The 25840-nt window shown below is 40.6% G+C and overlaps 2 protein-coding genes across 9 annotated transcripts in view; one reads left to right on the forward strand and one right to left on the reverse strand.

Annotated features, from left to right (window-relative positions):
* The window catches only part of LOC118416986 (protein virilizer homolog), an 82494-nt gene extending 73473 nt beyond the window's left edge, over positions 1-9021 (reverse strand). For all 7 annotated transcript variants that reach the window (XM_035822284.1, XM_035822288.1, XM_035822286.1 and 4 more), the window contains exons 1-12: positions 8932-9021; positions 7865-7974; positions 7565-7651; positions 7396-7444; positions 6755-6899; positions 5247-6010; positions 4778-4873; positions 3590-3812; positions 2071-2228; positions 1569-1650; positions 1033-1157; positions 304-392 (exon numbers count right to left, since the gene is read on the reverse strand). In XM_035822284.1, the coding sequence (XP_035678177.1) occupies positions 304-392; positions 1033-1157; positions 1569-1650; positions 2071-2228; positions 3590-3812; positions 4778-4873; positions 5247-6010; positions 6755-6899; positions 7396-7444; positions 7565-7651; positions 7865-7974; positions 8932-8988 (1985 nt within the window). In that variant the 5' untranslated portion in view covers positions 8989-9021. The remainder of the gene's footprint in view (positions 1-303; positions 393-1032; positions 1158-1568; positions 1651-2070; positions 2229-3589; positions 3813-4777; positions 4874-5246; positions 6011-6754; positions 6900-7395; positions 7445-7564; positions 7652-7864; positions 7975-8931) is intronic.
* Positions 9022-9239: 218 nt separating this feature from the next.
* The window catches only part of LOC118416987 (FACT complex subunit SPT16-like), a 52659-nt gene continuing 36058 nt past the window's right edge, over positions 9240-25840 (forward strand). The window contains exons 1-18 of one of the 2 annotated variants that reach the window (XM_035822289.1): positions 9240-9455; positions 10556-10654; positions 11788-11952; positions 12953-13012; positions 13465-13557; positions 14172-14318; positions 16343-16494; positions 19802-19974; positions 20414-20504; positions 20655-20728; positions 21521-21633; positions 21840-21905; positions 22364-22468; positions 23306-23392; positions 23911-24026; positions 24606-24759; positions 24934-24998; positions 25135-25197. In XM_035822289.1, coding sequence (XP_035678182.1) covers positions 9390-9455; positions 10556-10654; positions 11788-11952; positions 12953-13012; positions 13465-13557; positions 14172-14318; positions 16343-16494; positions 19802-19974; positions 20414-20504; positions 20655-20728; positions 21521-21633; positions 21840-21905; positions 22364-22468; positions 23306-23392; positions 23911-24026; positions 24606-24759; positions 24934-24998; positions 25135-25197 — 1889 coding nt within the window. In that variant the 5' untranslated portion in view covers positions 9240-9389. The remainder of the gene's footprint in view (positions 9456-10555; positions 10655-11787; positions 11953-12952; positions 13013-13464; positions 13558-14171; positions 14319-16342; positions 16495-19801; positions 19975-20413; positions 20505-20654; positions 20729-21520; positions 21634-21839; positions 21906-22363; positions 22469-23305; positions 23393-23910; positions 24027-24605; positions 24760-24933; positions 24999-25134; positions 25198-25840) is intronic. The other variant, XM_035822290.1, reaches the window with a different exon arrangement.

The raw sequence follows: 25840 nt of genomic DNA on the forward strand, positions 1-25840 counted from the left end.
GTGCCACACACACATAGATGCACACAAAGACAAACAGACTCATATACCTACACATACACTCACACAGACACACACACACATGGACAATTCTAAGACAATACTTCACTCTATTGGGTAAAGTAATGAAATAATTCAATCCTCTTTTGTCTAATGAGATCTAGGTGCTTTACCCCAACAATTTGGCATTGCCTAATATTTTCCAGATCCTCAATACAAAATAGTATATAAGTACATTTCGACTGGAGATCCTAGAGTGTGGGAAAGAATGACTCCCATTCAATGTTCAGGAACAGTAAGACTTACTGGTCTGCAGTGCTCTGTAGTGTAGTGATGGTCTCATACAGACTGGCCTTCCTCACCAAGGCTGTGGCTGCTGTCACCACTCGCACAGTCTGGAAACAAAGGGACAAGACTTTGAAAAATTGTTTGTCATACATGATGTATCAAGATCTAACATACTTGTGCTTCAAGTATAACTCTTTAAAAATATCTCATAGTCCCCATGAGATGTAACACCAACTCTCATCATTCCACTAGGAGTCCTAAGACTCTAACATTAAAAAAAAATAAACTTAAAAAGACCTACTTATACAGCATTAGTAATCTATGAGTTATGCACATTTCAGATATCTATGCGGCAGGTGTTCTACAGAAGGCCTCAATAACACTATCATTTTATGTGGCAGTCTTATGGTACCCAGTGGAATTATGAGAGTTCATATTACTTGTGCTTGAAGTGAATGCTTTTCAAATGTCTAACATTCAGGATGAGGTGTAAGTCTTGAGGCATGTACGCAAGTTTCTAGTGAGCCACAAGACATTAATGAGAACATTTGGCTATCAACTCTTTGCTAGAACATCAAATGGCAGTCCACTGTTCATTGCACTCAACAAGAAACTTAAAGCTAGACAAATATCAAGATACAATGAACATGTGTATAATGTCTATCCTTCTTGTCTTGACCTGTGAAAGATACGCTTCACTCACTCGTTTAGCTTATTAGCTAAAACTGGACCAAACCCCAGACCCACCTGGTCCCCCAGCATGAGGTTTATAAGCTGCTGGTATCCTGAGGAGGGTTTTCCCTCCTCCTCCTCCTGGTGCCAGCCTAACAACCTCTCCACCCCCTCCTGACAGCTAATGGTACTGTCCAAGGCTGAAGAAAATACAGTCTTCAGGATTAGTTCATTGTTGTCAAGGGGTGGTAAGACAAAACTCTAATGTACTCATTACAAGGGTATTATAATACAGTATGATTTTTCTATGTCTCAGCGAACGTCACTTCAATAAACATACATATAAGCAAGTCAGAAATTACAAGGAAAGTCGACTATTCAAAACCGGACTGGATATGAAAAATGCCAAAACTGTTGCAAAAACATGCATAGACAAGGACTTTGAATGTCACTCTTAGAACTACAAAAATGTAACAGTTACTGCAATGTAGGATGATTATAATATATAAAATTGCATATCACTTGTGATTCCAGTGCTATGGCTCATTGTTTTGTTACCTTTAAGGTTACATTTACAGCAAAAAAGAGAAGAGTAAGTGATGTATCCAAACCTTTGATGGCAGCTAACTTGAGTGAGGATGACATGTGTTCAGCAAACAGCAGGGTGAACAGTTTGTCCTGGATTCCAGCTCTCTGCAAAAAACAAATCAGGGGAAAACATTTGCATTATTCAAAATTAGTTATCAAGCATTATAGAGATTCTATACTGTACACCATTTCCACAAAGTACTTGTCTTTCAATGTCAGGCTTTAAGTTTGGGCTTAGTGGATATATTTATAGGACAAGCAGTGTTTTTATTTCAAAAGGAAGAAGGCTAAAATTCTAACTGGAAGCTATGTGACTCCACTGCCCACCCCCAAAAGAAGTCAAGGGTCGGCTGGTTTTTCTAAGGTAGGTAGGGAAACAGAAAACATTTTTCCCTAGGCCTCACTGTGGGAGTAACTCCCCTTCTGGCACAAGTAAGTCCACCTACAGTCTACATCCAATTTTTACCTACATTGGGTAATCTAAGTGCATTTACTAAGCAAGCATGGTTTAAAAGTTAGACTCACAATCAGGCCAGCAGCCACCTCAGGCCCACACTCGCACAGGGCAGCCACCATCCTCATGGAAGCCTTCAGGAGCCTGAGGTTTATGGCTATGGGCAGGGTCAGGGCTGTGTCGATCTCCAGGCCATGCAGGGTCCACTCATACAGGGTGCTGAGATAGTCTGCAAAATGGTCAGAAATTCAATAGTCAAAACATTGTGCAAATGGTCAAGTGGTTAGGCCAGCCGTTGTGGAATCAAGAGGTCAATGGTTTGATCCCTGCCATACAAGTGATCACTGTTTTTGTTTCTATCCGGGATATTCTAGAACTGGTGCCTTCCCAGATTTACAACTGTTATCACTTAAATTAGCAGATCGAATTACAACTTAATATGTAAATTATTCTTTTGTCTTCCATGATTGGGCCCCATCTGTGCATAACTGTGACATCATCGCAATCGCTCGTTTGGCTGTCTAAAAGTTCTATCCTTGGGAAAGGCACTACATGCAAGAGGTGTAAATTGCATAATTTTGAAAATATTGCCGTTTGAAACCACCATCCATTGTCTTGATATCCCTAAATACCTTGTATTTACAAACAACAGATATAGGTTACCCCACGGATAAAGGTAAACCTGTGCCTTTGTGCAGTCCCTGATACTGCAGGTGTGCCAGTTAACTTTTACAAACAACAGATATAGGTTACCCCACAGATAAAGGTAAACCCGTACCTTTGTGCAGTCCCTGATACTGCAGGTGAGCCAGTCTACTTTTACAAACAACGGATATAGGTTACCCCACAGATAAAGGTGACCCTGTACCTTTGTGTAGCCCCTGGTACTGCAAGTGAGCCAGTCTACTTTTACAAACAATGGATATAGGTTACCCCACAGATAAAGGTGACCCTGTACCTTTGTGTAGCCCCTGGTACTGCAAGTGAGCCAGTCTACTTTTACAAACAATGGATATAGGTTACCCCACAGATAAAGGTGACCCTGTACCTTCATGTAGCCACTGATACATGTACTGCAGGCATGCCAGTCTACTTTTATAAACAATGGATATAGGTTATCCCACGGATAAAGGTGAACCAGGTATATGTCCCGTACCTTTGTGTAGCCCCTAGTACTGCAGGTGAGCCAGTCTACTTTTACAAACAACAGATATAGGTCACCCCACGGATAAAGGTGAACCAGCGTCATGTTCCGTACCTTTGTGCAGCCCCTGATACTGCAGGTGAGCCAGTCTATGGATATAGGTTACCCCACGAATAAAGGTGAACAAACGTTATATCCTGTACCTTTGTGCAGCCCCTGGTACTGCAGGTGAGCCAGTCTACAGATATAGGTTACCCCACAGATAAAGGTGAACCCATACCTTTGTGCAGCCCCTGGTACTGCAGGTGAGCCAGTCTACAGATATAGGTTACCCCACAGATAAAGGTGAACCCATACCTTTGTGCAGCCCCTGATACTGCAGGTGAGCCAGTCTACAGACATAGGTTACCCCACGGATAAAGGTGAACCAGGGTTATGTCCTGTACCTTTGTGCAGCCCCTGATACTGCAGGTGTGCCAGTCCAGGTGTGACCAGCTCCTGTAGTTCCTCCAGTGTCTGTACCCACTTCGGCCCCCTGTCCTCGCTGCGCCTGATCGCCTCCACCTGTTCCACCATCTTGTCCGCGGACTCGTGTCGCTCTTCTGGCTCCTTCTGCTCCAGCTGAGCGAGCTCCAGTTCGTGGCGAGTCTTCTCCGGGGACGAGAACGTCTGTAAGGTTCCGCGCAAGTCAGACAACTTCACACTGACCTGTACCCTGGTCTTCTTCCTCCTACCTAACCCCATTACTACTCAAATCTGTAGCCAACCGGCTGCCTTAGCACGTAAAGGGTTAAACTCTTGTAAGGTATTGTTATTTTGGCTACTATATCACCAATGTAGAAAAGTAAATGCACTACTTCAACACTTTGGGGTTGATATGACACATCTGCAAGCTTCCGTTTTATCCAGCACAAGTTATTAATATGCAATTCCAACAGTAGACCAATTTCCTGCAATACCTACATATGTTAATACAACCTCTCTGTTGTTGTTCTTGTTGTGCCTTTATTCAATCTTAAAAAACTTACTGTAGGTTAGGTACAGGTAGATATGCATCATATGTACTTCCAATTTTACCTAATTTTACCTTACTAACCTACATTTTTAATAACACTAGTTCAGACGAAGAAAAACAGATGCAATTTGAAATCTTCAGAAATGTTAAACTTTTGCCTAATACATGTGGTATCAGCTGGAAATCCAGAAACCCTACCACCCCACCCCCACCCCCACCCCCTAGAATGTCCAATTAAGTAAGGCAGAAATACATGTACAAATGTACTGCAAAGTAACAAAATGAAATACTGTAAATGTTGAAATTTTTGCTCTGGTTTCATGTTCATAGCCTGATCAAATCTCGCTTTAAGCAGCCCGCCAAACATCCGCCGGCCCCCGCGGGGAGGGCCAGTTACAGCCCTAGACAGCGGAGTTTGTGTTACACAGACTATCATGTTCAGTGATCTCTTCACAGCAAACACACAATGTAAAGCCACCGCAAAATGCTAGTTCTTTGTTCTGCCCATCTAGCCCCTTGTTTCAACAACTAATTTAAAACCACTGCAACACTCCATTTTCTCCCTAATGCAAAATTAAATCAGCGCAAACTTAAAGCCATTTACAGTACCACAACTCACCACTAGCGGTCCCAGGTCACACTGGTAGGGGTTAAAGGTTATGGAGGTCAAGTAGAGCCATGGTTCTTCTGTGGTGTAGCTGAAGATATCTACTCCCTGGGGAATAAAAAATTAAAAAAAGATAACACTTTCTCTTCTTTCAGTCACAAAATTTGATACTTGACATCTGAAATTTCTCTTTTTTCCACTTACGAAATCTAACTCTTGACAACTGAAACTTTGTGTTTCACTCAAGTTTGAGTCAAACTAACTGCAATTTTGATATTCCTCAGATTAAGTGGCTTAAGGAAAGAATAACTTTTGTTACGTTTTGTTGATGAAGGCTAGACATCCAGACAATAATATATGCCAAATAGCAATTACTCAAACAACTGGTTCCAAATCATATCCAGTTGCTTGAGTAACTACTATTCTTAAAGCATTATATCAAATTATTCAAACACTGAAAGATAGATCAAGCTATTTTCACCTCTGCAGATGCCTCGGCCGGTCCATCCTCATCTTCCATCCCTTCCTCCTCACTAAGAATCTCCTCATAAGCCTCTGGATCCCTCCCCGCCTGCTCCTCTGTATCATTGATCTCTCCATCAGACAGGTTAAAGTGTTGTTCTCCTGGAGACTGCTCCGGAGTCAGCGGCTCAAACAGCTCCTGGTTCCCCTTCCCCTCCGTCACATCCGGAGTTTGTACCGCAGACGTCTCCTCTTCGTGTTCTTTCTCTCTTCTCTCCTTCTCTCTATCCCTCGGTTCCCTCTCCCTGCTGTTTCTGCTCTCCCTGTCTCGGCTAGTTCGACTTTCTCTGTCCCTGTCTCGGTCTCTAGTCTCCCGTTCGCGGCCCTCCCTCTCCCGAGGTTCGCTGGAACGGTCGCTAGCTTTCCTGTCTCTGTCTCTCCCCTCCCTCTCTCTTTCCCTCCCTTCATCCCGAGTTCTTTCCTTGGGTTCCTCCGGTTCTTCGTCGGAGTCTGGCGGGGGAGGGCCGGGCGGCGTGCGCGGTCCCTGCCTGATGGTGACGGTCAGGCTCGGCTGCGAGGACACGGAATCCGTGTCGCGGTCCCTGTCACGGTCGCGGCTACTGTGGGGCCCGGGACTGTGTCTCCGTGGTGACCGTCCCGTTCTGGATTCCAGATCCTCGTACCTGTGGCGGTGTGCCCGCGGACTGTCCCGCTCGCGCTCAGTCGACCTGTTTCTCTCGGGATACGAGTCTCTAGACTGGGACCTGGGGCTCGACTCTCTCCCTGCATGGACAGATGAGAGGTTCAACATTCTCATGGTCATTCGGACACAGCAGTGTAAGAAAAAGATTCTCATGTTGACTCCACTCTCTGTGGACACTGATAATTTCCTCTTCAATTATATCTAATATTCTTTTATTATTTTAATGTTACTTATAATTTTTACCCTTGTGTATTCAATATATGTACTTTTCTTTGGGAAAACTTCTGAGGTTCACAGAGTAGATTGCCTATGTATACTAGCTAGTTTTAATCTTTAAAGATGGTATAACCCTTTGAGTTCAATGTGTTCAACACTGATGCTATCTGTTTGTAACACCTTGTTGAGAAGAATAACAATTTGGGATCTGGAGACAACTGGTCCTGGTTGGTGTGAAGCCATAGTGATGAAAGCACATGTTTGGAGGAATGCCATAACTGACTAGGAACTGGAGGGACTATAGGCAGGGCTCAAATTACTGGATGCATGTGTACATTTGTGTACCCAAAAATGAGCTATGCGCTCAATTTTTTTTTACTGAGGATGCATCCAAATATATTTGTAACCAATTTTTGTCCACAAAGTTATCAGAGAAAGTGCTGAAAACTCCTCAGAGTCAAACAAAGATTTTAGGATGTCAGGTTTTGAATATGACATGACTTGTGAGGAGCCCTGGAATGAGAAGAAAGTCTGTGCTCTCTTGTCCAGACTTGCAGATGGAACACAAAGTTGGACACACAATTTGTTAAAAATGTGTAGTTACGTACCAGAGCGAGTTTGTGTCCTGATCTGTGGTTGGCTGGGAGGAGGAGGTGGAATGTCGTCATGACCGGTGGGCTCTGTGAGAGTACCGTACAGCGCTAAGGTCAGGGCTGTGTACCAGCCCTTCACTGCAACTCTGTCGGTGGAAATCTGTAACCAAAATATAAACGGTATTCCCTTGATTAAAGTATGCACCCCAATCAAAATGCAAATCCCTGATTTTGGGCAAGTCACAGACAAGTCTGTGGGATTAAAAGGTAAAATGAAAAACTCGAATTAAACTTTAAAGTACACATACTTCCCTACCAATGTTGAACACATCTTTAAAAAAAGATGGTGTTTTCTTCTATTTTCCAGGGTAGTTTTGCATAAAGGAGGGACTTTTATAAAATCTTTAAAAAATTTTTAAACAATTTTGAATGTGTTCCTTACTGGCATTCTTTCTACAATCTTGCGAGTTGCCTACCACAGCACAAGTAATAAAATCACTGTTGAATCACTGAAGAAATGTTGTACATGAAAACAACATGTATAGTTTTGCATCCGTAATTGAACTGTAGCACACCTTTGCTAGCAGTAGCACATATGCGCTTTTGCCAACTTACAACATCTAAACTGACTGAGTATATGACAACTAAAACATTACCTTGGGATTGGTGGCAAGTTGTATGCTGGAATGGGCATTGTACTTGAAACTGGAAAACAACAAGTAGTTTATCAGACCAATAGTAAAAGAACAAACTTCCTGTGACTCAATACATACAAAATTTAGTATTTTGAAGAATGCAGTACAAGAGACAGTAGGAGGCACTCACCTCCCCAGTGTGTCGAACACTGCAGCAGTGGACTTGTTCAAGTTGATGGCAAACAGATCCACATCAAAGGCTGAGGGATGAGTTTTTCTGAGAAGAGAAAGGATTAATACATGTATATATGATAATGACAAATACATGTACACAACTTGACAACATCTACTGTTAGGGTCAACAATTGATGATAAAAAAATTATCAAAAAGCATATTTATTGGTAAATCAAAGCTGTTAAGGTATCGTGTCCTCTGTTAGATCTCTATGCCCATATGTACATGTATGTCTGCCTGTTTGTCTGTACTTACCCATATTTCTTGTCCTCTGGCAGGTCCCTATGTGCCCAGGTGCCCTGTGGGATGATCCGTGCCTCGTGGATGTGAACAGGACAGGGGAAGGACACCACGTCAAGGTTTAACTGTACCAACAACAAAGATATGGTCATTTTACAATGTCATCTCTCTCTCTCCTTAGTTCATTTATAATTGTTCATTTGACACATTGTACTAAGGTATTGCATTTACAGTTTTTACTGCTTGTGGGTTCTGCAACATACTCATCTATAGACGATTTCTGAGCCAAAATTAAATAAATCAAGCAAAGATTACACAACCCTTGATACATCGATGAAGGTTAGACATCCAGGTAATCCTAAAGATAGCCAAATAGCCTGTGAAACTGACGAAAGATAACGGATGTTATCTGAAACATGCGACCGTTTCCAAAATTATATCCAGTTGCTTGAGTAACTGCTATTTAGTTCCTTAGAGGGGTTTAAATTTACTCATTCTCCTATACTCAAACTCACATCCTTGAACACTGCTTGGTTTGTACGAACCAAGTGGAGTTCTATGATACGCAGGAGAAGTTGCAAGAATTGAAAAGGTTTCCTAGATTCAGCCAAACAAGACAATGTAAGATAACAATCAAACATTATAAAATAAGGGGTAAAGATGAAAGGGTGTATCAACCAAGATGTTAAAAGTTTTCGTACAAACTGATTCCTTGTGAACCTTTCATTTCTCATTGTTGATTTACAATCAATCACAGTGAAAAGTTACAATCAACGTCTTATGTCTACTGACGAATCCATCGGTCTTGCTACGGACGTACATTGAAATCTAAATCTCTATGCCCTCTACTTCGGTAAGCAATCTAAATAGATACCTCCTTGGTTTCTGATTGAGAGAAATAAATCACATATTGATGGCATGGCACGATCACGGTGCATGCTCATAGATCATTGATTGTTGACATGCAGACGACATCGAGCCTATGTTTTCTGCAAAAGATCTTCGACATCCCTTGCGTCTTAGATTGTCCTTGAACACTTTATAGTCACGCGCAATAACATCTGAGCTAAGAAGAAACCTACCTCTTCAGTATCGTGATTAAATGTGTCACAAAAGAGAAGCTGCGGTCCGTCCGCCATCTTCGGACCACCTTTGGCTTCCTTCTCTGCAGTACAAACATTTCTCAATAGGGGACGCTTTTGAGTTACAAAGGTTTTCACAAAACTACGAAGCTCTTGTTTGCAACACAACTACTGGTTACTTTGTGTGCCAACTGTTTGACATTATTTAGCTTTTCATTTACCAAACATTTGTATGATCTCAAAAGATGTGTTTTATATTTCATAGATACATAAAATATACAACTTTACATTTGGATGCCGCCACAAACAAACGTAACGAAAACCACCTGCCGTTTCCGTTTCCGGGTCGTGACCCAAAATCTCCCCGCCATTTCTGTCTTTGTGCCATATCTTTGCACGAAGAAAAATCTAGACATTTCTTCTTTGTTGTGACGCAGTTTGTGCATCGAGAGGGTACGATGTCTCTCTCGGTCGACAAAGAAGCGTTCTACCGGCGCATGAAGCGCCTCTACAACGTGTGGAAGGTGAGTTTGCCTGTCGGTAATTTTCAAAAAAGGGAAGCGCGGGGAAAACGCACGCTGGATTTGGCGCGTGTTTGAAAGACGGGCGTATGTTTTTCTTTCCCATTCACAGAACAACAACATTTTGATCACCCCATTTACCTGGATTTGTAGTTGTTACAGCATGACACCAGTGAAAATGCCTATCTGCCCGTACATGTCGAGTAGAGTAGAGTGCACATGAGCTAAGTATGCTCTAAAAACCTGTTTTTAATCACATGAAAGTGGACGCCATTTTGATGGAAGGTCTGGGTGGTGCTTTGTGTCTACCCCCTGGGGTGGGGGGTATAGTCCCGTGGGTAGGGTTTCTTGTCCCGTGGGTGGGGCATTAGGTGTCGGTGATTTGATCAGCATTTGCCTGAATTAGAATTGAACTCGAACTGAAGAGTACAATTGTAAGCTGTCTTGGATGTGCTACTTTCATGCACTATTACATAACCCCACTAGGGGGCCAGGAATGGGGGTTAACGTCATTATCTCATAACAGCATTTTTATTACAGCACAACATGACCAGAGCTTGAAATTCACTTTTGTGAAATTATAGGTACACCGGTGCTACAGTGCACCTTGCATCAAAATCTATGTGGCATGCTGTAATTTGTGCACAGACATACACATACCTGAGTAGAAGTAGAAACTTGACATTAAATAGAACGTCAGCAAAGCATGCCAACACATTTTTGAGCTTTGAAAAATTGCACTGAACTCAAATTTTGTATCCAAGTTCACAAGTCGTAGCAATTAAAGTTAATTCAAGAAAAGTTGTAACATTACCGTTTTTCTTGTGACACATACTTAGTAGATTTCAGGATTATTTTGTATAGTATTTATGATTGTTAAGTACCTATCTAACCTAGATGCACCCCTAGTCAAAAATTAGGTGCGCAACTCAAATTTTTATTCCACAAAAGTGCACAGGCACCCAGTATTTTAATATTGGCCCTGTTCACCACATCCTTACGATGAAAAAGTAGTTGAATGTAAATGAACTAGCTGTTAATAATGATGTTATGTATAGTAATGATAAACTATATAACATATGATCATATCTTTAACCCTACAGAAAGCCCCAGACAGCGGTGCCATGGGGAAGATGGACGCCATGGTGGTGGCGGTGGGCATGGACGAGGAAGTCGTGTACGCTAAATCCACCTCCATACAGGTACGTCATGTCAGAACAACGAAACTTCCTATCTGTCAATGTAGGTGAGACATCCAGGTAGTAAGATACGCCAGTGTCACTGATGAAAACTAGTGGATGCTAGTTGAAACGTCTGGCCGTTTCCAGAACCATATCCAGTTGCTTGAGTAACTTTTTTTTGGCAAAACTTCCCAGGGTTCTAGCTAGTGCATTTTAGCGTAGTGGGCCACTACGCTAAAATTTGTGACCACTATGCTAAAATAAGGGCCACTACGCTAACTTTTAACTGGTGTAGTGGTGCTTTGCAGTCATTTGCTTGTTTAACAATGACTAATCAATGTCTGAACAATGAAAAATGATGATATGCCACTCAATACTGACCCCAAAATCCTAACTTTTAACTCTACATCTTAAAATCTCACCGTGGAAGGACCAAGACCCCCCTTCCACACCAATCTCCTGATTAGTCGCTTCGCTACCATGTCATTCCCACTACGCTAAAATAAAATCCTGGCTAGAACCCTGCTTCCTATCAAATCTAAGATCCACTGATAAAGCGTTGTCCTGTAATATCTGAACAGAATTGTACTATTTGTAGTAACTTTTCATAAAGTATTCTTTATACAATACAGTTATGTTCATAATGTAGTATGATTTTTATAGGAAATTATACTGGGTTGTGTTTTCATCATCATCATCATGGCTGCATTGGAGAGAGACCAGTATTGTTGTTCATTGTCTCTTGTCTGTATCTGTATCTATATAGCGGGTATAACCGCCCTTCGGCGTAACACACAAGCTTCTGTATCTGTATCTAAATAGCGGGTATAACCGCTGTTCGGCGTAACACACCAGGTTCGCAGGCACGTGGCACGGCAGCAGCTGGTTATATTTCACTGAACGACCCGTCACACCTAACTTTTGCACATCTATCTGCAAAACTATCCAGAGAAGATGCCCCTACTGTACTTACTGAGTGTTTGTCAACCACTAGTTATAGTCTTTGGATAAGTCGTAAAGAAGAGAAATACTTTTCAACATACATTGAGAACTTTGAACAACCCACCGTACCCATTGATGAGATACATTTATTATGGATCATCCTGTTAATCCCTTATAGACTGATAGTTAAGGGTTCTGCCCATCTGTTCCAGATCTGGCTGTTTGGTTACGAGCTGACGGACACGGTCATGGCGCTGTGCGAGGATCAGATCATCTTCCTGGCCAGTAAGAAGAAGATCGAGTTTCTGAAGCAACTGGAGACGGGCAGTGAGAACGCAGACGGAGTCCCACCCATGACCCTCCTCACCAGGGATAAGGTGAACTTGACACTGACTTCACAAAACTAATATATATAAACAGGGCTCGAAATTCATTTTTGGGGATTATGTGCACTGGTGCACCTAGCTTAAAAAATTGGGTGCAACAAAAAATTTGGGGTGCACCACATAAACTTAAGTAATAACCTAATAATAAAACTTAGTTACAAGCTATCAAATTCTTAAACAAGTACAATGACAGACATTTTTATTATCTTTCTAACACTTAGATGTCAAGAATATGATGTATACTAGTACACTTCGATATCTTTACATACATCAACCTAAGAAAATATTTGGGTGCACCCTGTGCACCCACAGAAAATAATTGGGTGCACAGCTCCAGTTTTGGGTGCACCTGGGTGCACATGCACCCAGTATTTCGAGCCCTGATATACATACATGTTTGTTTATTACTTCATCGACAAGGGAGTGCATTGTTTTTAGCTAGTGTGTGTATATATGTCAGGGCTCAAAATACTTTTTTTCTGCAAAGCTGCACTGGTGCAGGTGACATTGGAAATCACCTGCACCAGACAAATTTTACCTACACCACTCTGAATTTAGGAAGTATGGATCACACTAAAATTGTTCAGGAACCATTGCTATTTTTTCTTCTTTGCACTATAGGTGGTAACAGTCAATCCATATACACCTACATTATGTTTTTTGATAGGACATTTATGTATAAAACCCAGTACATGGATCAGTGCAGGTTAGGTGCAGCTGGACACCAGAATTACCAGCACAGCTCCAATTTTACCTGCACTAGGTGGTATTTCGAGCCCTGTATGTGAAACAGTTTCCTACTGTAGTTTTTGTATTTTGTGTCAGGGAGCAGTGTAGTTTCTGTAGGATCTGCCAGAGGGCTCTAGTCATGAAGGAGAAGTCTGCTATCTCTAATTGTCATATAGTTGCCAGCATAGATTTCCCAACTAGCCAATGTTACATTGATTTTGTATCTCTTATGTACATAAGCAACCATTTTTAAACATTCCAGAGCGATGGCAACAAGGCCAACTTTGCCAAACTGGTGGAGGCTCTCAAAGCCAGTAAGAAGGTAAGTGAAGTACTATTTGTACTGTTTCTTCAAAATAATCAAATTATCAAAATAAAGTCTTAACACAGAAATATTTTCACACTTTATTTCTGTACACAATATAAAGCACTCACCCAGAAGCTTTTGGTATTAAGGCATACATCATTCCTAATAGTTGTTCTTCCAAACCCTTCCGATTAATGTTTTGTATGATGATAATGGCTCAGACTCAGAAACAGCACAGTCAGGAAGTGATAACAGTTGTTTGCCTATGATCATGAAATACATTTGTATCGTCTGTTTATTGTGGACTCAAGCATGTACTAGATTTACTACATTCCATGGGAACAAATGACTCACAATAGAATGTAACAGGAGTAGCATTTAATCTACAAATATGGCAGACATGATTATGACTCTGCCTCCAACATGCTGGATTACATTTACAAAAGTATTTGTTGACCTTATCCCAGGGGAAGACGATGGGTGTGTTTGCCAAGGACAACTTTCCAGGAGAGTTCATGGAGAGCTGGCGGGCAGCCCTGGACAAGGGAGGGTTTGATAAGGTGGGATATTGTCTTTATCAGTTTAGTTCAGTTCATCCTTGTAGTACAAGGTGCCATGAAGAATGCCACTCAAGACTTCATGGTCCAGCATGGCGGCCAGCAGGTCACAGTCCTTAAGTCCAATTTCTTACTCCAGCACTTTCCTTTACCAGTACAAATAAAAAACTTTCTTGAGATCCTGCGTTTTGAAATATGTGTCTAAACTCCCAGCACTGTTCTAGATTTAGGTGACCAGTGTTTTGGATATTGTATACATTCCCTAGGCTGATAGCAATGGTAAAGTGGCCATTTTCATGGGAATTTTTGTCTTCTTTTAATGAGTTTGCTCAGTGCAAGGCCACATGGACAACTTCTGGGCACTGAACTATGCTCTCTGTAGCAGCATCTCTTATCCCTAAGTCTGAAACATCAAGCTTAGGCAAGCTCAATACATGTATTACATTCTTGGTACATACTTGTTACAAAAAGATTCAAGGTAGCATCCAAAAGCGCTATAATAGTAGCCTGGAGTTCAGTCATAGTGGAGACTACAGCAAACTAGACTGGTCTTCAGGCTACTATATTTGACAATGGTGCACATGTACATGTGCAAACTTCTGCTGTGTTGTCCCTAGGCTGACATCAGTGCAGAAGTGGCCATGATCATGGCTCCGAAGGAAGACGATGAGCTGAACGTCATGAAGAAGGCTTGTCAGATCACTGCAGATGTCTTCACCAAACACTTCAAGGAACAGATCATGGAGATCATTGACGCAGACAAGGTGACACCACCTGAGATTTGTAGATAATCATAGCTGTACATGACCATCTTTTTTCATAAAGTCTGAAAAACATCTTAATATATTCACAGAAATGTGCATTTTGAATTCCATGTTGATGATACACTAGGTAATAACATTAACCATGCATATAAATGTCCTTGCACACAACCAAGAATACTAGTAAGTACTTGCAGTATGTTTTGGTAGACCTTCTGTTACCTTCCTCAGGGCAGTACTGGTAATGACAGATACTGTAATTCCTGTTTTATTAACGGTAACTTTATGTTCACGGTTTTCACGGTGACGTCTGTGCCGCGAAGTTATCATTGCCGTTAAAAAATCATTCGTCTTTCGCCCCCCTCCCCCTTCTCCGCTACCATCCAAGTACTTAGAACTAGTACTTACTAGTACGTTACGAATGTCTTATCCATTCACACAACACACTTTCAACACGCAACGATCGCCACAATAACAACTCAAACACAAATTCTCCTCAAGAAATAAAACATTTATTCTACAAGCACAAAATTGTGTCATTTCTTTTACTTATGTTCATGTTTACGTTACGATAACATAAACCGCTATTTTGTTTACATCGCCGCTAGCAGGCAGCATGTGTACATTTACAAACTAAAAAACTACTACAGTGCTATTCAAGCAAGGAATTACTACAGGATCATCACTGAAAGTACTAGTACTAGTACAAAAAATGACTCGTATATTTGTACAACTACAGCTAGCGATACATAAAAAAAATGTTACAAAATGGCGGTACCCAAGCCAAGCGTTAGACAAAGGAATTTTCAACAAAGTCGCGGAATTTCAGGTGATGAGTACAAATAAACCAGCGAATTTACTGAAATACCAGTATGTTGTAAAAATAAAAGTTGATTCAACACATATACGATACAGGGAGTCATTATTGTATAGAAATGTGCCACCGGCGACCGGAGGAAAAAGAAACATATCGGCTTTGTTTACTAACAAAACTTACGTACACGCCGTGACATGGCTGCGATAACAATCTACTTAGTACATTATCATAGTTTAACTAGATTTCTACAAGTTAAAAACAGAACAAAAAATAAAACTGAGTAGTACCGGTCTTTACAAATACAAATAATGGCTATGGAATTACAGCAACTAAGATTCACAACAATAATAGCGGGGAAATTTTTACGACTAGAAACGTGGCAAACAAAACTCCGCTTACATGCCGAAAAAAAGACGTTCGTTTCATAATTCTGAGTTGGAACTACTGTAAATATCGGAGAGATAAACTCTTCACCTCCTTGTGTACAATTTGTGTACAATTTGTGTCCACAAATTACGCTGAAAGTTTAAAACTTAGCGCCGTCTTTCACGCCGAAAATATTTCAAAATGGCGCCCGCGTCGCTTGTGTTTGGCGTGGGTATCCCGTCAGCCTATGGGGCAAATGTGATTGCAACATATCAGGGGTCATTGGCCCTGTTGCGTTCCGTGCGCTGTCATCAAATCACGGCCGAAACAGGCCGACTTTCTTTTGGTGAACCGCCGCCACCGCGAACATAGAGTGCCGTTAACACTTAATTTTTTCTCACACCGCGAAATTTTGCTACCGTGAACATAAAGTGAATTACAGTAGTACCGCAGCGCCACCTAGCAATTGAAAGTAAAACTACACAATATTGCCCTGAGAAAGATAGCAGAAAGACTACTGAAATGTTAGTAGGTAATTGCTATCGGTTGTGTGATTTGGTTAATGGCCTTATAACAAAAGTCATGAAACTATTCTAAATCCATTTACTTTGGAAGGATTCAATTTCAAATTATGAACTTTTGTGATGTTTAAAGTTTGTGATCTAAATAGTGCTTTACATTATGTAAAATCATTCGAGGTGTCATGATTTTGCATTGGGCAAGAAAGTGCAAAAATAAATCCACTGCAAATGTTTCAAGATTTACAGTTCAGACTTTCCCATGTTGTACAAAGAGTGAAGCACATTACAAGACTTACAGTATGGAATTTCTCCATGTTGTACAGAGAGTGAAGCATGCTAAGATAGCCGATAGTCTGGAGCAGGCTCTTGAGGATAAGAAGATCCTGGGCGGTGCTGACCCCTCCAGTGTGGAGATGTGCTACCCTGCCATCATACAGAGTGGAGGCAACTACAACCTCAAGTTCAGTGTGGTCAGGTAAGTGTTGTTAGAGAAGGTCTCACACCACTGTTCAGTACACATGGATAGAGTGAGTCCTTTATAGGTACAGTTATGCAAGGTCAGTTTGGATGTAGGGAGTCAAACTGAATACATGCTGTTTCTGTTCAGTACACGTGTGTATGTGTGATTCTCGCCTGTATGAAAAAGAAAGGTTATCCCTACCTGCTGACTGATCCTATTTTTTTTCAGGGCTGAAACAGGAAACACAACATTTTTTTTCCTAGGCATGAACATGTGTGTAGCTTTTGTAGAACTTGAATCAATGAATGTGCAGGTTTGTTCAGGTAAAACTGGAGTTATGTAAATACTTATAATACTAGAAAGGCCGACATTTGCTTGGGTGCAAATACAGCATATTTCAGCCATACCTATTCCCACGCAACATTGGACTGTTCCAAGTCACCCCTGCGCAAAATGCAATATTTTAACTGTAAGTTATACCCCTGTAAGTTATCCCCAAAAGAGAACTAATATTGTGAATTGATTCCAGGTCAAAACAGAGCCTGCGCTTTAATTGCCCAATATGCCCCGGGCCTATATGGAAGAATAAAATCTTCCACAGGAGCGCCTATGCATAACTGATTGGTTTTGAGAATGCGGCAGCTCCTATTTTTCCGAGAGTAAAAAAAAAACGCATCTTCCATTAAGAAGATTTTCATCATGAAATTACGTGACGCCATTCAACAATTTCCACTTCGATAACTAGGTCTAAGTACCGTCATAATCTCCTTGTGATGTGGGTACATTTATTATTGCAGTGAACTTTTTTTAAGCAAGCATACGTTTTAATAATTGTCAAGCAGGTGCAGGTACTGTGTAGTAGGAGTGTTTGTTTTTTTCAAGCTAAAAACTTCAATCTTCTTCTTGTTTTGTATGAGCCATTACATAAACGGAGACGTCTCGAATTTTTACAAGAATTTTACCGCTCTGTCGCTTCATTTCCTGTCTGAAAAATCCCAGGACCAACGAGTTAATTTGATTCGGCTTTATCTATATATTTCATTTTCCTTCGAATTCTTTGTTAAGTACCACTGTTAGATTGTTCTACTTTGTATGCAATCAGCCATCGGACGTAATCTTGTCTGAGTGTTATAATTTCCTGCTCGTAGCGTGCGAGACCTGGAGGATAGGTGTTTCTACCTTGTTCGGGGGTTTCTTTTCGGAGGTCAGTGGTGATACTCTGGTACAGAGAGTGTTTTATTGGGCTCAAACTCTGGCAGTTTAAAGTTACTTACAATTTGAATGTAACATGCATTGGCATAATACCGGTCATAAGCCTTATACCGGTCGATTAAAAATAGTGGAACTTAAAGAGATCTACACATGCAACAATAGTTATTTCTGAGGTATGCACACTTCAGACATCTAGGTGTCCAATACATAATTTACAAAGCATCGATAACAATGCATTCGAAGACAACAAGGCCAAAAGTTTTCAGGTCATTTTCGGGGCAGGCGAGCTCGTCGTGGGACAAACACACTGTCACGTTCATCGCCAGATTTGTAGATAATAATCACATGTGCTCACGGCACAAGACGAGCATGATTCAACAGCAATCTTGAATTTCTTTTGGTGACCTACAACTCGTGTAAAAGTGTGAGGAACCGTTGCATTATCGCCCGGATCTACGGCTGAATGGGTCAAATTGAACGTACGCCGCCATTTTCCCGCCATTTTTAATGCTACGGCCAGCAGTAAAGTTTTACGTCATAGCGGTTGTGACGGACCAAAATTAAATGAAAATTCTTGTCAGTATACGCCCATTTTCTCATGACTTTTTGTATGCTCATGCAGATTTTTGTTTTGTGCAACTACTAACAGGAAAGAAAGGAACAACAGAGGATGTATAAAGGTACATAGCGGCAGTTAATTGTGCCGTGTTTCGTTCGGCCGGTATAGTGCACCCCCTTCCAACCACGCGCCCGTTCTCCGTGCAATTCCGCGGTGTGTTCCAATTACGATATTATGTTTTTAGCAGGACCAGAGAGACAAAATAATTTACACAGAAGAAGTGGCAAAGGTAAGCTGTAACAGCAACATGTAACTGGAGAAAATGATGCGTTGATCATTTGCCAAATTAGCATTGCTTGAGAAATTGCAGTAAACCGACCGGTATTATGCAAATGGTGTTGCAGAGTTTACGTCAAAAAAGAACAACAACAACACTAGAAGTACCTACATTTGTTCGGGAAAAAATACATGCATTCTCGCCACTGTCAAACTTACGTATCAAAACTAAACGCAAACTGTCCAATTTTCCCTGTCCAAATCTGCCGAAAATGATTGATAGTGCCATGCGGAATGTTGGTAAAGTCATCGACACTAACATTCAATGCACGCGTACCGCCCGCTACCGCTCAAATGACCCTGTCTGAACTCCAAATCCTCGCAAACTACAATTTCAAACCGGGCACAGGGTAACATATGGCCACTGTAAGGCTGTAATATGCATCTGTTTGTGTATATACGGGATTGCAAGGCCCCGCTTATGAATATTAACTAGCATTCGCCTTTCTCGTCGCTGATTGGCTGGCGTCCATAAAGTAATTAACTCTCGCTCTCCCCAGACCGCTGGCACCTGGCACGTGTGGGCTCTGGGGTCACTGGAGTTCACGGGAGAAGACCGAAAGAAAACCAATTTCCCCTCAGAAAAGTGCAGAAATTAATAATTTGAAATTGGTTTATGCCAAAAATTTTACTTGGATCATTTTACCAACTATCTAATGCCTATCTACACCAAATTTAAGGTCATTCCATGGTAAGTCAAGGGAACAGGGGGCCACAATATACCGTTTTGGTCAAAACATGACCTTTAAACTTCAATAAAATCATTTTAGAGGCAGATATGAAAAAAATGTGGAAAAAGCACCTCGGTATTGACCCACTCTACCTTTGTGCCAAATTTCAGGTCATTTGGTCACGGAACGACGGAGATGAATCGCTTTGAAGATTTGACAGGAGAAAGAAAGAAACATTACGAACATAATATATTTCACCATACCATATATGGTATGGCTGAAATATAATAATGCTTAGCTGTACATATCTAACCTTTACTGGTCTTTGTACAGGATACCTAGTTTTGTGGCTTGCATTGTCTTAACTGATTATAAACTGACCCTGACTGTCCATCACAATTAGCAGTTCAACCAATGATAGCATGCTATTAAGTGGTTCCACCAATGAGAGAGTGGCTGCATGTCTCTCAAATATTTGCAATGTCAGAAATTGCTTCTGTCTTCATCCTGACTTTTCTGAAACTCTTGTGCCTTCGCTCCACAGTGACAAGAACACGCTTCACTTCGGCGCCATCACGTGTGCGTTTGGCGTGCGCTACAAGTCGTACTGCTCCAACATCGTGCGCACCATGCTGGTCAACCCGTCAGACGAGATGCAGGAAAACTACAACTTCCTGATGGAGGTGGAGGAGGAGGTCCTCAGTCATCTCAAACATGGTCAGACTTCCTATAGGATTTACATTGTGAAGTTCTTGATACATTTGGCTGCAATGACCCCCCCTTTCTGATAGGAGAAGAAAAGCACGTCTCATCACACTGTACAAAATTTTAAATGACATAATTAAATTTGATTCCATCAAATCAATACCTCAAACCTGCCCGACATCGCACTAGAGGAAGCCATAAGTACCAATTGATACCAGCCAACAAGAATTGTTTTGAATTTTCTTTTTTTCTGTGCTCATTGAACGATTAGAACCAACTGCCAGGCCACATTGTTATGGCATTCAGGGCCGGGTTAGCCACCTCGCCTTAGCCCACACGGTAACAACATTTCAACAAAAAGTGTGAAAAGTGTGTGTTTATTGGAAGTCAATGAAAAGTAAATGGTTCAAAGCTCTGCAGGTTCTTACATGCCCTTTCTTATATCCTGTAGATGCTAAACTGAGTGATGTCTACGAGTCGGCCATCAAGTTTATAAAGGGGAAGAAACCAGAACTAGAGAATAAATTCATCAAGAACTGTGGGTAAGTTGTGTTTGACAGATATGTACTTATTTCTTTGCAACTAGAACTGACACTCCCACTATAACATAGAAGACATAGCAAGATGATAGAAAACAATCTTGAAGAAAAAGAGTTATTTTGTTGACAATATTCAACATTGTTATTTTCCAGATTTGCCATGGGAATAGAATTCAGGGAAGGCTCTTTAGTGCTGAATGCAAAGAACACGGCCAAAGTTCGTAAAGGTGAGGCAGTAGAGTGATGCAAGACGTTCGTAGGGCAATCACACAACTCAGAATTGGCTGTCACAAATTAAATATAGAAACCGGGAGATTCCAAAAAATCCCTATCAATCAGAGGGTGTGTCCATTCTGTCCAGAGCTAATTAAAGACGAATATCACTTTATTGTTTCAGATTATTGTTTACTTTTATGTCCCAAATATTCTGATATACGAAATTCTCTGTACACAAGGCTGTCATCTTATACACAAGGATTTATCACAATGGACCTGAAGTGCAAATTCAAATACATCATGACATGTGACAATCCCTGCATAACAGATATAGGAAAATATATTAAAGAAAGTTTAGACATTAGAAACTCCTTCAATGATTGTAAAAGCCACCAATGACTGTAAGAAACTTATCCCATACTACAACTTCTGTATTACATAGTTAGATATGTAGATGTAGATGCCATACTTTGTACCCCGTACAATTGTTGTGCAATAAAGCTATCTGTATTACATTGTACTTTATTGATTGCAACAGTCATATTTGAGCTCCCTAACAGGTTTTGGGGGAAGTGCAGGGACCTTTTTGTTTTTGAAGAGGATAACTCAAGAAAAGTGTGGTTTGTTGTAATACACATTTTGATTAGAATATTTTCATTCAATAATAATAATAATTATTGTTTATCTCTTAATAGGAAGGTACCAGTATATCATCTGGTAAAAGTGTTGCAGTTTGAATGTCCATAATCGCTCGTGATTTTCTATATCACAGTAGTTTTCAAGTGTATTTCTCATTAATACAGGCATGGTGTTTAATGTCAACGTTGGCCTACAAGGTATGACCAAAAAGGGAGCGAGTAAGAATGAAGAGAAGACCTACGCTCTTTTCGTGGGTGACACCGTTCAAGTCAATGAGGTATTATTTATTCTTAATCTGACATATCTTGTATTTCCAATACATGTTCATTATGATAAATGGCTATCTTGAATCAAAGTGGTGATTTCCTAGGCTTTCAGTTTGTCACAATTTTATGACTTGATCTTGTTGACTTCAAATCTTAAGTTTACCGGTTTTGCAAAACAAGCAATACAAAACAAAATTTGTCAATGTTTCTTTTCCAGGATGCTCCTGCCACATTGTTGACCCCTGTCAAGAAGAAGTTCAAGAGCATTGCCATCTTCCTCAAGGTAGAAACACATTTGCCAAGTTTTTTTTTTAGCACATTTCTTTGTATAAACTTGGTTACATTTACTGCAATATTTCGTACGAGTCTGTCAGTCAAGGAAGTTCAAGATTTTACTAGATGCATGATCTAAGACTTGAGTTTACACCAATGCAGGTTAGACTTCCAGGTAATAAAGTACAATACATAACAGTTACTTAAGCAGCTAAAATGTCTAGAAGTCTCAGGTAGCATTCACTACCTTTTGCCTGTGACTGAAAGGTAATGTCACTAACTAAAGGTGGTGGAAGCTACCTGAAACATCTGATTGTTTCCCAAACTTGTCCAATTACTTGTGTAACTGCAGGGCTCATAATACTGGATGCATGTTCACCATTGTGCACCCAAAATTGGAGCTGTGTATATGATATTTGACTTGAATTGTTACCTTGTGATAATTGAGTTTTGTGTTGTTTTGCCCAGAATGAAGATGAGGATGATGATGAAGAAGAAGAAGAGGAAGAAGAGAAAGAGGACCTCCTGAAGGGGAGGGGGGCAAGGTCAGCTGTGCTGCAGAACAAACTCAGAGTAAGTCTTTCTCTCCAGTACAGAAGGCTCACTTAGAATTTGGAAAAGGAGACTGGGAATTTGAAAAGTCTTATCAAAGGCTCATCAGTGTTAAGTTTCCATCTAGGATGCTTTCATTTAGATCATTATATCTTTGTTTCTGTTAGAATTTTAAAAGTTGTGGGGACATTTTACTTGCAGCCTATTAGATTTTCCAAATTTCCAGTGCAGGGTTGGGTTTGTAACGTTATTTGTGTGATGGGTTTCTGCTACATTTCATAACATGGGAGGAAAATGGCTACATAGAAATATAGGGAGGGATTCAGATTTAGGAGTAAGGTACAGTGCTAAGTCATTGGCAGTTTGTTGTGCTGTTCTGCTGATTTTTAACAGTCTTTGTGAGGTTTTATATTGGAATGAAGGAACTTTATCTGCCATGTATACACACATGTATTATGGTTTAAAAATGTCTTTGCTACCTATATACAATGTATGTTTACCTTCCTAAACCATTCAAGGAAGGAAAGAATATTTGCATGCCTCCAGACTAATATATATACAGTTCCCTATGCGATATGATGTATGAAAAACAGTTCCATTGTGGTTCTAAGGAAAGTCATCAGAAGGCCCAAAATGAAGCTTGACCCTTGTCTTCCCAAGACCTTCCCACATACCATATATCATAAATCCATTCATCGAGTTATATGTTGTAGAAATCTTGGCGGTTGCAAGTCATTGATTGGCCACTGATTTGATATTGAACAATAAAGCTGTTTCAACAAAATGCTGTACAAACGAAACAATGGTGGCGCATGTGTACAGTGATCATGAATGAAAAATGACTGTGCTTCTTTTAAGAGCAAGCATGGCAAAGGTGGGGAAGAGCAGGAGGATCTCCTGCTGGGGAGAGGGAAGAAGACCACAGTCCTGCCCAACAAGCTGAGGGTATGACCCTCACACTTACCGTGCTGTACAGGGACTCAACACACTGGGTCTGGGGGAGAGGGGCAGGGTAGGGATGTACCAGTGTTCCTAGTCTGTGTTACACAATCTCTCGCTCTTTCCGAGAACGATTGGACTAACTGGTAGAAGTGTCGGTCAAAACAACAGGAGAGGTGGGCGGAAGACAGAACAAGCGTTTTCGCAGTGATCTAAGTTCGTGGTGAGGCGGTCAATGAGAAAAACTGCAAACATTTAACCACCACAAAAATTACAACATTTATGGTACATGAAAAAAATTTGTTTGGTTCAAGCAGGACAAAAATGCAGGTTTCTGTCTAAATTTTTACTGAAAGCACATTGAATTTTCCAAAGAGATTTTCCCTTCCAATCCTGTATATTACGCAGACTAGGAACCATATTGGTACACAGGACCTATGTTTTTTCACTAACTTCTTGCACTTTCATCTAGGATACTCTGTGTCGCTAAAATGTCTTGTGGTGTTTCTTTATCTTGTGGCCAGGATGAGAAGACTGCCGAGGAGAAGCGTAAGGAACACCAGACGGAGCTGGCTCAGAAGATTAACGAGGAGGCCAGGCTCAGACTGTCCAAGAGGAAAGGAGACACTGTCAAACAGAAGTACGGTTTTCAAGATAAATTTTCTTACAAAAAATAAGGCCATGTTGATTGGATTATATGGATGACATCCTCTGGGAATCCCCAAAACTGATGTTAGCATGCAAATAAAAAAAAAGAACCCGGCCCTCAAAGAAAAAGAATTGCCTTCATTATGAAATCTAAGAGGTCAGGAAGGTTAAACAAATGACTGAACACACTATAATAGATCTTCATCTTTGTTTTTTTCAAATTTTCTTTGATCTTGGAATTGACATTGGTATTCTATGACATTAGTATACGTATCCGGATATTTGGTTTCATAATCTATGGCATATATTTGCTTATCTTGTAGCTGCGTTGCACGATTAACAGTATGGTTGAAAACTTTTTTTTTTTTTGGACTCAAGTGTTGTTAAGTTGAAGAGCTACTACTAAACTAAAAAGGCTTCTATTAGCTAGCTTTTATCAACTAGGGTCCTTACCAACACAACAAAATGTAAAATGATTGCTCTGATAAAATAAACCTTGTCTGTTCTTCCTATGACATAACTAGTCTTTCCAGCAATAGAAATGCAAAGTATGTGTTTTTAATCTGTCCAGGGTTCGAAAGTCCAATGTCGCATACAAGACAGTCAGTCAGGTCCCCAAGGAGCCGGATGTGAGGGACTTGAGGATATTTGTGGACAAGAAGTACGAAACTGTCATCTTGCCTGTGTTCGGTGTCCCCACTCCATACCACATCTCTACCATCAAGGTAAGCAAGGCTGTACTGTCTTACACAGTTCTCTTTACGTTTCAAACGGGTTGTTGCAATTAATGAAAAATGCCCTGATATCTGTGCCTAGCACGTCAATTGATGCAAGTACTAAATACATTTTGATGAAATCAGATATTTGTATTTTTATGTGCTCTTTTCCTCCCCGTACAGAACATCAGTATGAGTGTTGAAGGCGACTACACATATCTACGTATCAACTTCTTCTGTCCTGGAAGGTAAGACAAACCAATATGTCTTTGGTAGTCAATGTTCTTTGTTATAATTGTACCATTCACCCAAGAGGCAGTTCTGCAGTTTTGTAATATTATATTAGGAATTTAATCTAATTTCTTTCCCATCCTGTGCTAACAGTGCTCTGGGGCGAAACGAAGGAAACGTGTTTCCGAATCCAGAGGCAACATTTGTCAAGGAACTGTGAGTACAGAGAACATTGTTATATGCTGTCTATCACAATTAGCAGTTCAGCCAATGATAGCATGGCAATTAGCTGTTCCACCAATAAGAAAGTGGCTGCATGTCCATCAAATGTTTTGCTTTTCCCTCTTGACAAAGGCTTTCAAAGCTATAGCAGCAGTCTATTGTGTTGTAGAAACAGTGTGTTGGTCATTTGCCATATGTATTCGGTAGAAAAAATGCCTAAAAAATCTAATTGGTGTATTCTAAAGATCTGAATCATATTGTGATAATGTAACAGTTTGGTTGAAGCCCAGCCAAACTGACCATGCCAAATGGGTCTGACCCTTTTGGCATAACAGGTTAGGCGTGGTCTTGCAATGCAGTCTCTCTATGACTTATTTCTACTCTTTGTCACATGTGTGTTATGTGTTTGTTTAGGCATTATCTGAAGGAGTTGTGAGTAGCCTTTTGAACCTGTGTGTTATTCCATTTTCCTTTCCACTTCTTTTCCTTGTGTTTCCAGCCTCGCAATTTTCCTTCATTTTCCACTGTTATCGAATGTTGATGTAACTTTGACTGCAGACTTGTCAAACTTCAGAGTGAAGCATAGAAATGCTTGTGTTCTTTCAACAACAACATAGTAGGTAACGTTAGTAAGAAA

The sequence above is a fragment of the Branchiostoma floridae genome, chromosome 6 (genome assembly GCF_000003815.2).
Source record: "Branchiostoma floridae strain S238N-H82 chromosome 6, Bfl_VNyyK, whole genome shotgun sequence".
Classification (NCBI taxonomy): domain Eukaryota; kingdom Metazoa; phylum Chordata; class Leptocardii; order Amphioxiformes; family Branchiostomatidae; genus Branchiostoma; species Branchiostoma floridae.